This window comes from Bufo gargarizans, chromosome 2 (assembly GCF_014858855.1).
Source record: "Bufo gargarizans isolate SCDJY-AF-19 chromosome 2, ASM1485885v1, whole genome shotgun sequence".
In the NCBI taxonomy this organism is placed as follows: Eukaryota; Metazoa; Chordata; class Amphibia; order Anura; family Bufonidae; genus Bufo; species Bufo gargarizans.
In genome coordinates, this window is record NC_058081.1 from 710,292,433 (window position 1) to 710,310,961 (window position 18,529).

At 47.1% G+C, this 18,529-nt stretch overlaps 1 protein-coding gene across 2 annotated transcripts in view; it reads left to right on the forward strand.

Moving 5' to 3' along the window:
* Nucleotides 1-14,088, forward strand: part of LOC122927079 (FXYD domain-containing ion transport regulator 5-like) — a 50,740-nt gene extending 36,652 nt beyond the window's left edge. For both annotated transcript variants that reach the window (XM_044278650.1, XM_044278651.1), the window contains 3 exons: nucleotides 4,205-4,279; nucleotides 4,375-4,417; nucleotides 13,921-14,088. In XM_044278650.1, coding sequence (XP_044134585.1) covers nucleotides 4,205-4,279; nucleotides 4,375-4,417; nucleotides 13,921-13,945 — 143 coding nt within the window. In that variant the 3' untranslated portion in view covers nucleotides 13,946-14,088. The remainder of the gene's footprint in view (nucleotides 1-4,204; nucleotides 4,280-4,374; nucleotides 4,418-13,920) is intronic.
* The last annotated feature ends 4,441 nt before the right edge of the window (nucleotides 14,089-18,529 follow it).

The following is an 18,529-nucleotide window of genomic DNA, read 5'->3' on the forward strand; positions in this document are numbered from 1 at the left end:
GTTTGTGTGTGTCGTTAAAAGATATCGACAGTATCCCCCATAAGAGTGACCTCTACAGCACCTCACCCTTTTAACAGTGAACTCCACAGTCCCCCACCCCTTAACACTGTTCCCGCCACTTTAAAATGGGACCTCCACAGAAGCCCATCTCCTTAACTTTAACCTTTACAGCAGCCCGCTCCCTTGAAAGTGACTTCCACAGTACCCCGCTGCCTTAACAATGACCTCCAAAGCAGTTGCCACCTTTATAGTAAAATTTGTCGAAGCAGCCAAACTGAATATTTAATACTTTGTTTATCACTAGTACTTATCTTAGTATTTTTAGCCAAAGAGCAGAACAAAGGGGGTCATTTATCAAACTGGTGTAAAGTAGAACTGGCTTAGTTGCCCATTGATTCCACCTTTCATTTTGGACAGCGCTTTTGGTAAATGAAAGGTGGAATCTGATTGGTTGCTATAGGCAACTAAGCCGCTTCTACTTTACACCAGTTTGATAAATGACCCCCAAAATTTGCAGAAATTGAAAATAAATAATACAAAGGCATGTACAATGTTAAATGGTCGCAATGTGGGCAGGTAAACCGTAATATATATATATTTTTTCGCCATATTCTAAGGCTATGTTCACATCTTCAAAATGAAATCACCGTATCCGGCATAACCGGATAATGCTAGGGGTGTCTGGATCCCCATTGACTACAACGAGATATGACCGCCTTCTGGAATAATACCAACATTCAGCCGAAAGTCTCCCTGTCGGATCCCAGTGTAGTCAGTAGGGATCCAGCCGTCCCTGGTATTACCCGGCTATGCCGGATACAGTGAACTAAGGGAACTTTCACACTTGCAGCAGAGGATTCCGGTACGCAAACTGATGGCATTTGTCAGAAAGGATCAGGATCCTGATTGAAATGACGGATCCGTCTCTCCGGTGTCATCTGGAAAAATGGATCCGGCATTTATTTTTTTCACATTTTTTGCGGTCTAAGCGTGCGCAGACCGCAAAAACTGATCCGTTTTGCTAGAACACTCGGGGCCGGATCTGGCATTAATGCATGTCAATAGGAAACAAAATGCTGGATCCGGCATTCCGGCAAGTGCTCCAGAATTTTGGACGGAGATAAAACCGCAGCAGTATTATCTCCGTCCTGAAAAGACTGACCTGAAGACGTCCTGATGCATCCTGATCGGATTGCTCTCCATTCAGAATGCATGGGGATATGCCTGATCAGTTCTTTTCCGGTATAGAGCCCCTAGGACGGAACTCGGCGCCGGAAAACAAAAACGCCAGTGTGAAAGTACCCTAAGGCAGGCTGTTCTGGCAGAGGAACATTTGATAGCGCTGATGTGAAAGTAGCCTCACACCCATAATATTTCCTTCAATAGAGCCATGTGAGGGCTTGTTTTTTGTTTGTTTTTTCCCCGCAGGATTTGCTGTGGGTTTTATCAATACTATTTAGATGTACAGAGGACTTTTTGATCACTTCTTATCTAGTTTTTATTTTTTTTCAAGTGGGAGGTGAAACAAAAAACACAAAAAACAAAACAGCAGATCAGCCATTTATCTATTTATTTTTTCATTACAGTGTTCGCACATTTTCGGATGCAGCGATACTACTGTTTATTTTTACATACTTTTTTTTAAAACTTCTTACAAACATTTGGGGTCAATTATTAAGACCGGCATTTTAGACGCTGCTCTCAATAAACCTGCGCTGGCGCTTGACGGCGAGGGGTGCGGCCGGGCACCCTGTATTAACGGACCTCCCCTTGGGCGCCTTAAGTAAGTGATTGACAGGTTATAAAAACCTGTTTTTTTGGGGCGAATAGAGCCACAGTGAGGTTTAGGATTCTTCTTATTAGTCTGGACCTGAGCCTATGTTTAGGTTAGAGGGGTTAAATCTGATGACAGAATCCCCGTACATGTAATGTGGGCTGATCGGGCGGGTGCATGAGCTGCGCCCACCTGATCAGCGGCACTGACCCAGCAGTCACTGACCCCTTGTATGCCGGTTTGCAGAAGGTACGCTTACCCATCGGGGTCCCCGCGCTCAGTGTCGAACAGGGGTGCCTAGAGCCCACCAGTAAAAGTTATTTTGGGGGTCCACCATACAGATACATTCAAATATATGCTATCAGATGATTAATTATGGGGGTCTCTGCAGCAACTTTGAGAAGGTAGGTCCTGGGGAAAAGAGGATACTGGCAGCTTTCCTCTGTACCTAGAAGACATCTCAGCTATCTGACAGTGTCTATAATAAATTGGGGAGTTTCTTTAATAATCTATCAAATTTTTTATATGAACAGAGGCTGGATGAGATGCTGTATATTAAAATGTGTATGTAGTGCAGTAAGTCTACTGTGTTATGTGCCACTTGTGGGAAACTAGGGGCTCACCATGCTCAGTGGCCAGTCCGAGCCTGCCCGCGCTGCAGTGACTGGGACCCGATGGCAGAGAAGGCAAGCTCGGTGCCTTCCATAAGCATCGGTGCTTGCCTTCTACGGAAGCCTGTGAGATCCAGCCCTTAGGCTGTCAGGTTGTATTGTAATGCATTGCAGAGGGGATCAGACCCCAGAAAGTGAGGTCCCAGAGTGGGACAAAAAAAAAAGTAAAAAAAAAGAGTTTATCATAATAAAAAAAATAAAGTTTCAAGTAAAAAAAAAAGCCCTTTTCCCAAAATAAAACACATAAAATTGTAAAAAAAATTGAAAAAAACAAAGAAAGAGACATATATTGGGTATTTCCACGTCCGTAACGACCGGCTCTATAAAATTATCACATGATACACCCCCTTACTGAACACTGTAAAAATAAAAATGAAGTAAAAATTGTGCCAAAAAGCCATTTTTTGTCACCTTACATCACAAAAAGTATAATACTAAGCGATCAAAAAGCCATATGCTCCCTAAAATAGTACCAATCAAACCATCATCTCATCCCTTAAAAAATTAGCCCCTAAGGGTACTTTCACACTAGCGACAGGATGGATCCGACAGGCTGTTCACCCTGTCGGATCTGTCCTGCCACTATTTCGCCGTGCTGCCGGACCGCCGCTCCATCCCCATTGACTATAATGGGGATGGAGCTCCGGCGCAGTACGGCAGTGCGCGGTGAAAGGCCTCCAGACTAGAAGTACTGCATGTTCGACTTTTTAGTCCGGCGGCCTGTCACCGCGAACTGCAGTGCTGCTCTGTAGCTCCGCCCCCATCCCCATTATAGTCAATGGGGACGGAGCGGCGGTCCGGCGAAATAGCGGCAGGACGGATCCGACAGTTTGAACAGCCTGTCGGATCCGTCCTGCCGCAAGTGTGAAAGTAGCCTAAATAAACTAATCGCCAAAAAAAACTATGGCTCTCAGAATATGGAGACACTAAAAATATATATATTTTTTTTATTATGTAAAACTGAAACAAAGAAAAAAAGACATATTTGATATTGTCGTGTCCGCAATAATCTGCGCTTTAAAAAAAACACATGATCTAACCTGTCAGATGAACATTGCCGGTGCAAGAACAGCCAATTGTTTGTTACCTTACCTCCCAAAAGGCATAATATAAAGCAATCAAAAATCATATGTACCCCAAAATAGTACAAAGTTGCAGATTTGGCCCCAAATCCCCTTTGCAACCGAATCTGCGACAAAATTACGCAAAAAAAGTGGCATACTTTGCATCATAATAGACCCCCGTTATTTTTAAAACTTAAATTTTAGTTCCCTTAAGGGAATTGAGCATGCCATCCTTTGATCGCTAAGCCTTATACCATACACTACAATAGTATACTATTTCAGTCTATGGGATTTTTTTTTTTACTGACTTCCTATTAACAGTTTTGCTATGGCAGGCCTGGGAGCTTTCAGGAGGCCCCAGGCTGCCATGTTCGGAACCCTGCAATTACGCCTCGGGGGGGGGGGGGGTCCAATCCGATGCCATGGTCGCAGTTGACTGCGACATTTCAGGGGTTAGTTATAATATTTAAATTAATTTAAAAAACTATTAATTTAATAATGAATCATTTATTGTATTACTATTGTGTCATACAAATGTATATAATAATTATAAAAAATATTGCCAAAAATTGTAATTGGATAAAAAAAGATTAAAAAAAAGATAAATTTGTCTCAAGAAAAACGGACCTAATAAACCACGGAGGGTAAATAGTTTGGAAAGTAATTTACATTGTCACATTGCTTCCGCATTGCAGATGACTATTCTCTGAAAAAATGGGGCCTCATCTGTGCGCTGATACTGAGCATCATTGGGATCCTTGTACTGTTCAGTAAGTAGCACATTGCTGTAGATCCCTGAGGACGTAATGCGATCCGACTTCTATTAAAAAGGTTAGAAAAAAATCTCTTCAATTCCTCCCTTCAGGTGGAAGATGTCGAGGAAGCTCCTGCAGAAAGCGACAAAAACAGTGAGTTCCTATTTTTAGCAAATGTTTGTGTGAGAAGAGAAAATGAGAGCAAATTCCACCAGGGTTTGGGGTATCTGAAGTCATCTGCTTCTTCAGTCTGAAATGAGGTTTAGTATATTACACTTCATTCTATTCTGCTGGTGGAGTCACTGTGTACATACATTACTTATCCTGTACTGATCCTGAGTTACATCCTGTATTATACTCCAGAGCTGCACTCACTATTCTGCTGGTGAAGTCACTGTGTACATACATTACATTACTTATCCTGTACTGATCCTGAGCTACATCCTGTATTATACTCCAGAGCTGCACTCACTATTCTGCTGGTGCAGTCACTGTGTACATACATTACATTACTTATCCTGTACTGATCCTGAGTTACATCCTGTATTATACTCCAGAGCTGCACTCACTATTCTGCTGGTGGAGTCACTGTGTACATACATTACATTACTTATCCTATACTGATCCTGAGTTACATCCTGTATTATACTCCAGAGCTGCACTCACTATTCTGCTGGTGCAGTCACTGTGTACATACATTACATTACTTATCCTGTACTGATCCTGAGTTACATCCTGTATTATACTCCAGAGCTGCACTCACTATTCTGCTGGTGGAGTCACTGTATACATACATTACTTATCCTGTACTGATCCTGAGTTACATCCCGTATTATACTCCAGAGCTGCACTCACTATTCTGCTGGTGCAGTCACTGTGTATATACATTACATTACTTATCCTGTACTGATCCTGAGTTACATCCTGTATTAAACTCCAGAGCTGCACTCACTATTCTGATGGTGGAGTCACTGTGTACATACATTACATTACTTATCCTGTACTGATCCTGAGTTACATCCTGTATTATACTCCAGAGCTGCACTCACTATTCTGCTGGTAAAGACACTGTGTACATACATTACATTACTTATCCTGTACTGATCCTGAGTTACATCCTGTATTAAACTCCAGAGCTGCACTCACTATTCTGCTGGTGGAGTCACTGTGTACATACATTACATTACTTATCCTGTACTGATCCTGAGTTACATCCTGTATTATACTCCAGAGCCGCACTCACTATTCTGCTGGTGCAGTCACTGTGTACATACATTACATTACTTATCCTGTACTGATCCTGGGTTACATCCTGTATTATACTCCAGAGCTGCACTCACTATTCTGCTGGTGGAGACACTGTGTACACACATTACATTACTTATCCTGTACTGATCCTGAGTTACATCCTGTATTTTACTCCAGAGCAGCACTCACTATTCTACTGGTGGAGTCACTGTGTACATACATTACATTACTTATGTATTATACTCCAGAGCTGCACTCACTATTCTGCTGGTGCAGTGACTGTGTACATACATTACATAACGTATCCTGTACTGATCCTGAGTTACATCCTGTGTTATACTCCAGAGCTGCACTCACTATTCTGATGGTGCAGTCACTATGTACATACATTACATTACTTATCCTGTACTGATCCTGAGTTACATCCTGTATTATACTCCAGAGCTGCACTCACTATTCTGATGGTGGAGTCACTGTGTGCACACATTACTTATCCTGTACTGATCCTGAGTTACATCCTGTATTTCTTTTATTAAAATTTTAAAACAAACAGATAAATAAATATATAAAACAGAGACCAAACCAACCATACAGGACATGATGCTCCTCAGCGCGGCGCAGACAGCACCGGTCCAGCCCACTCGCCACAGAACACCAGCTATGTACAATATTTACAATATCTATGTACATGTACTAACCTTCCTGATCCGGTTGCACCTACCTACACTTAACAAATACAGAAGTTAAACTTACAAAAAGCCCACCCACCACCACCCCAATGCAACACACAATTTTTTATTTTTTTTTTATATTATATATATATATTTTTTTTTTTTTTTGGGTCCCTGAGCTGGTCCCGCATCCCATGCCCCCAGTACATGATAATAGACGTCCATGAACCAGCCCAGGATTTTCTTATATGTCCCAAAGTCCCCAATGTTCCATGGAACCCTCCCCCCATTTACCCACCACCCAACCTAACACTACACCCGACAACTCAACCTATACAAATATACAAATATATATAGACATAAAGACATATAAACTACATTACATAGTACATTACATAGTAGACCTTAACCTCACCACCCACCGTGAGGCTTTTCAGCCACACACAACCCATTAAAGCCCAAGTTTGGCGCCTGCAAGCCCTATGTCCTCATACAGCCACCAAAACAAAACAAAAATCTACAGTGTCAGCTTCAGCCCACCACCGGGAGGGGAGACAACAGGCTAGGGTACCCTAAAGGCAAAACCCCTCCAGAGGAGAGAGGCTCTACCCGCCCCCAACCTCTCGTACTCCAGAGAGCGCACCTTCACCAGGTCTCCGAGAATGTTCCTAACCACCTCATCCTCGGGGAGGATTTTGCGTTGCGTCGAAACTAAACACCGTGCATGCCACGTGTAGTACCTGACTAGGAATAAAGTGAAAAGGTCCCTACCACCCAGGTGTCTGAATGCTCCATAGGCCCATTCCGCATAGGAGAGAGTGACCAGCCTAGGCCAGCCAATGGAGGTCCCCACCCTGGTGTAAACCTCTGTGTTAAAGGGACAATGAAGCAGGAAGTGGTCCATGCTTTCCAGCACACCACCGCACTCCTCACGGGGACACCCCCTGTCCTCAGAGCTCCTACACTTCAGATTGTCCCTCACACACAGTTTCCCATGGAAGCAGCGCCAAGTCAAGTCAAAGAACTTCAAGGGGATCCTATTGGAATTTAAAAGCCGTAACCCAACCCTCAGATCCCGACCTGGGCAGTCCCTGAGGGCCAGAGGTTTCTGGAAATGGGTCAACAGAACCCTCTGGTCAAGGAGTCTCCTTGACTGAGTCCTGATTTCCCACATCCCCAGACCCCACCGACGTAATACCTTCAGAACCAGGGCAGCATAAGCCGGGAGATGCCCATGTGGTGTGCGGAGATCCTTCACTTGCCCCCCTGTCTCCCATTCCTGGAAGAAAGGCCGAAACCATCCCCGACAGGAGGCTACCCACAGAGGAGCCCTCTCTTGCCAGAGGTTCGAGAGATTAATCTTAATAAAGGTGTTCACCAGGAACACCACAGGGTTGACCATACCCAACCCTCCTAGTCTCCTCGTACGGTAAGTAACCTCCCTCTTGACAAGGTTCAGTCTGTTTCCCCATAACATCTGGAAGAACAGACTGTAGACCCGAGTCCAGAAAGGTTCCGGCAAGACGCACACACTGCCCAGATATAACAGCAAAGGGATCAGGTAGGTTTTGATAATGTTCACCCTTTCCCTGAGGGTTAAAGACCAACCCTTCCACTGGTCCACCTTCTGAGCGGCAATCTTAAGCCTGCTATCCCAGTTTTTATGGGGGTAATCCCCCTGGCCAAATTCAATGCCGAGGACTTTTGTAGATTCCTGGGGCTCTGGAAGGGTGTCCGGGAGATCAAAACCAGGATCTCCACCTCCCAGCCAGAGACTCTCACACTTATCTCGGTTGATCTTGGACCCAGATGACTCTGAGTAGCGCTCTACCTCAGACAGTACCCACTCTGCCTCCCCTCTCGAGGACACAAAGATAGTTACGTCATCAGCATACGCCACCACCCTCAGTGTAGTCTCCGGAGCCGCCCGGTCCATCCTGATGCCCGCCAACGGCCCACGATCAACCCCTCTGAGGAAGGGATCGATTGCGAACACGTACAAAAGCGGGCTCAGAGGACAACCCTGGCGAACCCCAGATCCCACCCCAAAAGGACGCCCAATCCAACCATTCACAAGCGGGAAACTCTCTGCCCCTGCATACAAGGTCTTAAGCCAATCAACAAACCCCCCGGGCAGGCCATATCTCAGAAGGACAGACCAGAGGTACTCGTGGTTAACACGATCAAATGCTTTTGCCTGATCCAAGGACAGCATGTACCCCTTCCAGTGACCTGCCCTGCCCTGCTCCACGGCCTCCCGGACACTGAGCACAGCACTAAAAGTACTGTGGCCGGGAACAGAGCAATGCTGGGCCCCAGAAAGGAGCTGGGGTGCAAACTTCACCAGCCGATTAAATAGCACCTTTGCCAAAATCTTTCTGTCCACACCGAGGAGCGCTATGGGACGCCAATTCTCAATGTGGAAAGGATCTTTACCCTTTGACAGGATGATCAGGGCCGACCTCCTCATTGACTTTGGTAGAGTACCCGAGGAGAGACACTCATTTAATACCTCAGTCAAGAGGGGAACTAAGGTGTCCTTAAAGGTCTTGTAAAACTCAGATGTTAAGCCATCCGGACCAGGTGATTTTTTGGGAGCAAGCCCCTCAATCACCAGACTGACTTCCTCTTCACTGATCATTTCCGTCAAACCGTCAAGAGAGGGGTCTACCCCTGGTTCAGGGACAGTTTCAGTCAGGAAAGCCGATATCTTATCACGATCAAGATCCCTCCTTGCCATGAGATGTGAGTAAAAGGATCTGACAACCTCCAGGATCCCTGATCTGGACCTTCTCAGAGAACCCGTACTATCAATCAGTCCTGACACAATCTTACTACTCACTGACATCCTGCAGTTTTTGTAAGGGTCGGGCGAGCGGTATTTCCCGTAATCCCTCTCAAAAACCAAAGATGCGTGCCTATCGTACTGACACCTCATAAGCAAAGACTTCACTCTGGAGATCTCCTCACGGCTACCCCCAGTCGAGACAAGACGTTCGAGTTTCCTCCTCAGGCCCTGATACAGGCGATACTTACTCAGACTCCTGAGGCTCGAGAGCTGGCGGAAGAATCTCCCTACCCTTTCCTTGAAGATCTCCCACCACTCAGACTTACTGCCGCAGAGATCCAGCAATGGTACCTGGCTCTGAACGAAATCCTCAAAGGACTGTCTTATCTCCGCTTCTTCCAAGAGAGACGAATTGAGCCTCCAGTAGCCCCTTCCCATTCGGGGGGTCTCTGCAACATTCAGAGAAAACAAAATCATACAGTGGTCGGAGAACTCCACCTCCACAGCGGACACGGCTGAAGAGACGGCTTCCTCCTTTAAATAAAACCTGTCTATTCTAGACCTACAACTAGCCCTATGATAGGTGAACCCCGGGTGGCCTGGGGTGTGCCGGATGTGGACATCCACCAGACGAGCCTCACTAGCTATTTTATTAAGCGCAATGCTGTCGTAAGTCAGCTTGTCCCTGGAACCTCCCCTATCCTGGGGCCTCGTGACAGTATTGAAGTCCCCTCCAAAGACCACCTGCCGACTTGTAAAAAGATAGGGCTTGATCCTCATGAAGAGACACTTACGGTCCCACTTGGACTGGGGACCATAGATGTTAATTAGACGAAGTTCTTGTCCCCTCATGAGGACATCCAGGATCAGGCACCTCCCCATTTCTAATTCAATAACCCGTCGGCATTCTACCGGTGCAGTAAAAAGGACTGCCACCCCGCTATACGGCTCGGCCGCAAGAGACCAGTAGGAGGATCCGCGTCGCCACTCCCTTTTAGCTTTAAATACAGATGCCAAATCTGGCAGCCTGGTCTCCTGCAAAAACAAAATGTCAGCTTCAACCCGGCTGAAAAAATCAAAGGCCGCAAATCTAGCCGTATCTGACTTAATGCTGGCGACATTAATGGACGCCAGCGTCAACGGAGTGAGTGCCGCCATCATGGGTGATTGAATTAGATGGCTTTCTTTTCCCACTGCCCCCACCAACTTTTTCATCAGATGATGGCTTACCCCTCTTCAAACAAACAGATGTGTCCATTTCACCTCTGCCCTTGTGCTCTGACTCCAAGCCAGCCCCCACCCCTGAGGACATGTTTTCCCCAGTAGAAGGAGGCTCGGCGTCCCCCGCAGGCCCAGGTGTCACCGCGACTCCCGAAACCTCCCCACCGGCTCCCTCCCCTGAGGAGGGGGAGGTGTCACCAATGGCTTGGAACCGGTTTGAGAGACTAATCAGAGGGGGGTTGGTTGTACCTTCCTTTGGCATCTGGCGGGTGGGAGAAGATCTTAAATCTCCCTTTTTCCCTGTACGTTTATTACCCTGCTTTTGCCATCCCCCACTTCCCCCGTCATGGGGGGATAATGAGGAGATGGCACCTTCCTCTTCCTGGATCCTCCTAATTTCCTCATCCAGCTCACTGTCCCTTTGGGCCTCAGCAGTAGCAGCAGTCTCAGGGGTGAGATCAGGGGTCATCCCAGCTTCCCCAGTTGCCTGAGGTTCCCGGGATTCACCCATCTCCCTCTCCCTTCGGCGATTTTCCTGACGCCTCAGTTGGGCAGGCGTCTTTTGCTTACTTTTCTTCCCTGGCCCCTCTGTTCCTTCACTTCTGCCAGCCCCTGCCCCAGTAGAATTGGCCTCACGGCTTCCTCCCGCCGGGGCATTGACCGCATTGGCAAAGGAATGAGGGCAGCGACTGAATGGGTGACCTAAGTCACCACACAGGTGACACCTAATCTCTGCACATGATGCAGCGAGGTGGCCAATCTCCCCACACAGCGCGCACTTCTGTACAGTGCAGTTAGCACTGAAGTGTGTGGGGCTGCCGCATCTGTGACAGAGCTTCGGCTGACCCTGGTAGAAAATCTGGATGCGATCCCTTCCAAGGAAGGTGGCAGATGGTATGTGAGTAACTGTGTTTCCTAAAAGCCTAAGTTTTACCATGAACGTCCAGGCCCCAGACCAGATGCCATGTTCATCCCTGTTCTTCTTGGGAACCTCCACCACCTCCCCATATCGGCCGAGCCACGTCATGATGTCAATACACGAGAGTGACTCGTTACGGGTTAGAACGGTCACCCTCTTCACATTGTTCTGACGAGACACTGCCTGGACGGCAAAATCTCGCCAGCTGGGCTCGTCCTTTGCCATCTCATAGTTCGACCAGAAGAGCTCAAGTCCCTCCGGCCGAACAAAGCTGACATCGAACTCAGGGGTCCCATAGGGATGTATCAAGGCGTAGATGTCTGTCGCCTTGAAGCCCATCTTTAGAAGGAGCTCAACAACTTCTGATCTTGAAGGACATGTATCACTGCCCCTCCACCTCAGACGGACCACATTCCTACGGAGAGCACCCTGCCCAGCTGTCGGGAGGGACCACGTGGTCTCCCCGCTCCTTTGCTCTCGGAAGGCTGAGAGGCCATGCCTATCTATCCAAAAGGATAGATCAACCTCCCTCCCCTCTACATTGATTGTGCTCTCCCCTCTCTTTAGAGCCTCCAGAAGACGCCGCTGCAAAACGCCGTCCCCAGAGCCAGAGGACAAGGAGGGTCCCCTACTCACCCCGGCCGTGACAGTAGCAAAACTGCGCACAGGGGCTGCCACAGCCGGGGGGGCAACCGGACCAGGTTCCACACCCTCCCCGCTTACCAAAGACCCTCCACCACCCACTTCTATATCTTCCATCCCCAAACCAGCCTTACTTACAACAGATTCTGCGACCTCCCTTCCTTCCCTCCTAACACCATTCACTCCACCATCCAAACCCCCAGACATATTTTTATTAAAAATAATTTTCTGCCCCCCACCTGCTCCCTCACTCATACTGGCTGAACCGGTGTGTTTTGGTGTAATTATTGGTACCTCAGCATCACTGGGCCCTGGGGTCGGAGCTGCCCCCAAAAGACAGACCACAGCCCCAACCCCACTTTTATCATTGCCCTCCGCTTCCTCAGTACTACCATTTACAACTTTTGGGCGCCGCTGATCCATTACCGGGCGCCGCTGATCCAAACGCTGCTGATCTGTTCTTTCATGGCGCCGCTCATCTGGACCAGCAGCGCCAATACAAAACAAAGGCTTTGGCCTCAGTTCTTGACCTTCATTGGGAGGCGTAACCGTCATAGCTCCGACAGCTCCTTCATGCCTCTGCTGGCCCGAGGGAACAGCGTCATCAGCGGTTGGAGCCATCGGAGCTCCTGCAGCCATCTGTGGCGTGGAGCCACCCCCTCCTCCCATCAGGGAGCAAACTCCAGCGCCAGAGATTTTTCTCTCATCCTCCGCAGTAACCTTCCTGTCCGGCTTTTCAGCCGGTGTCGCACCAGCTCCATCCCCGTTACTGCAAACAGAGACGGAGCTCACCACCATATCGGATACCTCGCTCTCCCCTCTCTCCTGCACCGAGTCCACTGCAGGACACGGGCTGGGCTGAGAAGAGGGGCTAATACAGTGAGCCGGCCCTGCGGTCGACCCGGGGGTCCCAGGGAGGGGGGTGTATACATATCTTACCTGCTCCTGGAGCTTGGTCTTCTTAGCCTTTTTCTTTCCTTCCCCAGGCGTCTCCGGTGGCAACTCATCACCAAAGCATAAGTCCTGGAAACGCACTGGGGACTCCAGGAGCTGGATCTCCTCCACTAGGGCCCCTCCCGGGCCGCAGGTCTCATACTCATCCCCCGAGCCACAGCTGGGTGACCTTGCTATTTGGCGTGCAGGGGGCCCACTGTACGGAATCTGCTCCTGCAGGCTGCCAGGTGGATCTTGCTGGTCATCATCATCATCCTCCTCCTGCACGACTGGTTCCTTCTCCACCTGGCTGTCAGGCTGCTGCCCCATCTGCCCCTTCTCCTCCGCCATTTTCCGAAAACGTTCCTCGTTTAGGAGTTTTTCCTTAAACGGGCCGCTTTTATCTCGGAGTACAGTCCGCCTTTGCTCAATCTCGCCAATGTCAGCTTGTAGCTGCTTTATTTGGCTCTCCAGCCCCTGCTTCTTCCTCTTTGGGGCCACTCCAACACAAGACCTCAAGCCGCGCAGCTCCTCCCGGAGCCTCCTCAGGGTCTTAGTCGCGTCTTCGTACTCACGGAGGTGGCTCATGACCCGGGATCCGTAGGTGGAAATGGACTCCCGGGCCCTCAGTACGCCCCAGCCTTCCTCCTCAAGATCTGCTTCACCTCCGTGAACACTCGGCTTTTGCTGGGCCCCGGAAGGGCCACTCTCACCCATGCTGGCATTCGGGTCCTCCTTAGCGGATCCAGCCTTGCGGCTCTTCCTACTACCCTCAGACTCAGGGGAGACAGAAGCCACATTACTGCGACTCCTGCCAGATCTTCTTACCCCTGAGTCCTCCATGCAGGCCAAACGCTGGCTTCTCCTGTCCCCTGAAGGCCTGCCGCTGGGAACAGGAGCCTGGGGCTTGCTTCCCTCGCTCATGCCTGAGAACCCACTCTCCCCCTGGGGAGGAGAGAGCCGGCCTCAGGTGGATAGATTTTCCTCCAAACGCTCAGGAGCAGCAGCAGCTACACACAGCCACAGGCGACCACACCCACAGGTAATCGCAGCTCAGGAACAGCTGGTCCAGAGCTGCACTCACTATTCTGCTGGTGCAGTCACTGCGTACATACATTACTTATCCTGTACTGATCCTGAGTCACATCCTGTATTATACTCCAGAGCTGCACTCACTATTCTCTTTCAATCCATAATATTTACTGATATTCTTCAAAAATGTATTTGTTTTCAGGAGATACAATGTATCAGGGATCTGAGCAGCCTTTGAGTGATAACCCCGGCTGGATGAGACGACACCACATGTCTTATGTAGGAGGAAGAAAACATTTACTGTAAATCACTGCCGTTCTGTTCTGTGGTTTTTTCCTGGACTGTACAATAAAATAACATTTATTCCATATAATTGACTCTGATTGTCCTCCAGCGCCACCTACTGTTCTTCAGCGGATTTACAGGGCAACATCTGTGATCTGTAACTTTCCTAATGTTGTGAAACTACAACTCCCAGCATCTCCTGACAGACGCAGGCATCAGGGCCCAGAAACTTCAAGTTCTGTATATTTATGTGAAGGCTCCACAGGCGACATAACTTTGCACAGGGCATGTCTGAAAATGAAGTTAATTATTGGATACATTGACAGGTTTGGTATTCTAGAACAGTACCCCCTCCCTTTTTTTTTTTTTTTAGGTTCCTCTCTTTCTCCTTGTAAATCAGCTCTGTATGCTAAAGCAGTGCTGCAGTGTAAAGCACAGAACAGGCTAGGTTTGCAGTAATCTGAGCCTCTCAGGCTACAAGAGAATCAAATGGAGCAAAGCTAGAGACATTATTAATCCTAGCCTAGGGTATGTTCCACCATTGTGTTGCTATAGAAGATACATGATACTTTATTCGCATATGTAAATCAGCCCATGGGCGGGGCTTAATTGTGTTATAGCAAATAGGGCGCATATGTTTTATTATTATTATTATAGAACTGGTATATGTAACTGCCACATTTCTTAAAGGGACACACACAGACAGCACTTGGATTTATTCTGTAATTTTGTAAAAAAAAAAAAATTCTTCCCAACGCGATTTAGAGCTTCCCAATGAAACGCTATTATAGCTAGCCCCACAACTGATGACATCACAAATGCAGTAAAACTGAAATATGTTTACAAAAAAAGTGGATGGCGAGTAGTGTCAGGATTCAGCCACTAGATGGTGCTGTGGCATCACTAATAGGACACTAGTCGGAGAGGCCTCCATGAAAAGGCCTGGATGGTGCCATCTAGATTTTAGTTGAGCGTATATACTGGCTGCTGCAGCAGGGGAGCAGCGATAACTACCAGGTATCCGAAAAACAGCCTGTGACCGGGGGCCAAATGAAGGCCACAGACACCAAAAGTGGAAACAGGAGGATAGATGGTTGCCACTGCCTCAGCGATGATTCTGAGTTGGGAATAGATCCCTGGTTGCTCCCATTGAGAGAGAAAACGACTGGTGCCACGTAGTAGAGCTGGCGGTAACGCTGCAGAGAGGGACTATCGAGGTCCAGGTGCACACAGGAGCAAGGAACCGCCATCCGGCTACATTCGCCTGATATGGCTCCCTGAGACTATGTATGGTCCGTAAATACGGACTGTACATAGCGGCGAGGAGTGTGCCTCGAGCGGGGCTATCAAATTGGTGCATGTTACACCTCATTAGTCATCCTCTTATCAGCAGAAATGGCTCAAATTGTTGCGGACAATTAAGCCGGCTTACGTGGTGGTGTTTTGTTGCATTTGTGGCAGAAAGATGCGACTTTTTGTCGAAAAGTCGCATTTATGAAAATAAAGCCCGTGGGAACATTTGACAGGTTAGTATAAAACCGTATGCTCTTATTTTTTTTTCTAATAGAAATGAGCTAAACTAAAGGGTTTTGTCAGTAAATTGACATCTAACAAAAACAAAAGAATGACAAAAATGTCCAAAATCGGAGACAAAAGGCGCAATTTACCACTGTAAGGCCTCTTTCACACGGGCGTCATGGTTTTGGGCTGGATAAGATGTGGGTGTGTCACGGGAAAATGCGCGATTTTTCCGCGCGAGTGCAAAACATTTTATTGCGTTTTGCACGCGCGTGAGAAAAATTTGGTACCCAGACCTGAACCCGGACTTCTTCACAGAAGTTAGGGTTTGGGATCGGTGTTCTGTAGATTGTATTATTTTCCCTTTATAACATGGTTATAAGGGAAAATAATAGCATTCTTAATACAGAATGCATAGTACAATAGGGCTGGAGGGGTTAAAAAAAATAAAAAATAATTTAACTCACCTTAATCCACTTGTTCGCGCAGCCGGCTTCTCCTTCTGTCTTCGTCTTTGAGGAATAGGACCTTTGATGACGTCACTGCGCTCGTCACATGGTCCATCACATGATCTTTTTACCATGGTGATGGATCATGTGACAGACCATGTGATGAGCGCAGTGACGTCCCCACAGGTCCTTTTCCTCACAGATGAAGGATTAAGGTGAGTTAAATAATTTTTTATTTTTTTTAACCCCTCAATCTACAGTCTACTAAGCATTCTGTATTCAAAATGCTATTATTTTCCCTTATAACCATGTTATAAGGGAAAATAATAATGATCGGGTCCCCATTCCGATCATCTCCTAGAAACCGTGCGTGAAAATTGCACCGCATCCGCACTTGCTTGCGGATGCTTGCGAATTTTCACGCACGGTTGCTAGGAGACAATCGGGATGGGGACCCGATCATTATTATTTTCCCTTATAACAATGGGGGGGGGGGGGGGGCAGATCCGTTTTCTATTGTGCCAGATTGTGTCATAGAAAATTGATCCGTCGCCATTGACTTACATTGTGTGAAATTACGGATCCGTTTGCCTCCGCATCGTCAGGCGGACAGCAAAACGCTGCAAGCGGCCTCCAGAGCGGAATGGAGACGGAACGGAGGCAAACTGATGCATTCTGAACGGATCCTTTTCCATTCAGAATGCATTAGGGCAAAACTGATCCGTTTTGGACCGCTTGTGAGAGCCCTGAACGGATCTCAGAAACGGAAACCAAAACGCCAGTGTGAGAGTAGCCTTAGTGCCATTGGTGTTAAAATGTCGCCAATAGAGAGAACTAGGCGGATAATCAGGTTTATATTTTAAAAAGTCACATTTTAAAAATGGCGTGCGCCTTTTGATATAGGAGGTGAAACAAATCATCACTTTTGATTTGAAATGTTAGTTTTTGGGGGTCCTGTGCACTTTACTTGTCTCGGCTCTTGACCGGAAATACGTGTCTTCACTCCAAGCTGATATTTAAAGGAACATTCTGGGCAAAACGGTGTTACAGTACAGGGCCTGAGAGGGGCGGAGCATGACACTGGAATTCAAAAAACAGAAATCGGGGAAGCCTTTTTTTTTTTATAGATTGTAAAAGGGCATGTCCGATTTCTTAAGCCCCGACACCCCACAGGTTAACCTTAACGAGAATATACTTTGTGTCTCTATTCTCAAGATCTCGGTCAATGGATGGTAGCATTCTTAGTTAGAACAATACATTGTAGCAAACCCCTCAGCTGTGAGAGGTATTAGGTCATAATGTGTTTGTGATCTATGGATGAAATAAAAAATAAATAAAAAATCATTCACTGACAGCAAGCAGAGTTCTTCAATAACACAAAGGGGCAGATTTATTGATGTGCTTAGCCCAGTGTTCTGATGTAGGTGCACTCGAGCTCAGCTTGATGGTTAGTCAGTGATGGCACCGATTTACAATACATTTCCAGAAGTTTTTATTATACTGTGATTACATTTTATTCATTGATGGCAATAAAAGCATAGTAATACGCCTCTCAGCAAATATTATTTTTATTATAGCATAGTACAGAGACGAAACGCTCAGATGGTCCGGGGATTAGATCTGGTGACATCACGTATCCGGCTCAATGTCCTAGTGAGAAAATAACGCGTCTCATCGAAATGGGGCAAAAGGGAGCACATGGGTCATCTCCTCTGCTGGGTTCTCCACCAGGACCCCGCCGCTAAGTCTGTCCCTTTAATCCATGTTGATCAGTCGATATATACCGTCATACACTGAATCATAAAGCTCGTTTTGCACCTTTAACGGGGTCATGTCATGAAACATATCTAGCTCCTGGACCTGAATACTTTTGTAATTACATGTAATTAAAAATTTAGCACAGCCACTGAGTTATTCGTTAAAATGTATCTGTACAGCGCCACCTGCTGTTTGCTATTTTCCTTATTGTTTGTCCGTCTCACTGAGCTGGTCGCACGTGCTCAGTTTAAATCGTCAACTGCCTCCAGCCATAGGTTCTGTTAGAAGCTGTGGCAGTTACAGGAAGAGGGCTGCAGCCGAAAGGACATGCCCCCTGAACTGAGATAATCTAGCCGAGCAATCGGAACAGTGAATGTGGACAGGGCCGACTTTAAAATTAATTGGACCCTGGGCAAGAATTTACTTGGGCCCCCTGGATCCCGCCTTCCCACAACCTAGCATGTGGCCACTAGAGGTGTTCCTTGGCAGTAATGTAAATACTGATTTTTTTTTTTCTGAATAAGCTTGCAGAGACGCGCTATAGACACCGGAACTACGACGTTTAGCTGTTGTGGTTTTGGTGACTATAGTGTCCCTTAGTATAGAGAAAAAATCTGAATCAGGACAAAAGTATCAAATAAAATGGCTGTATCATTATTCTAAAAATTAAAAAGCACAACTTCTGACACAAATATATAGTATTTTGAAGATTACTTATTTTTTTACAATGTGCAGATAGTACAGTACTACTGACCGCTCCCTCCCCCTTCTCCAACCACCCAGCACCCTTACTCACATAAA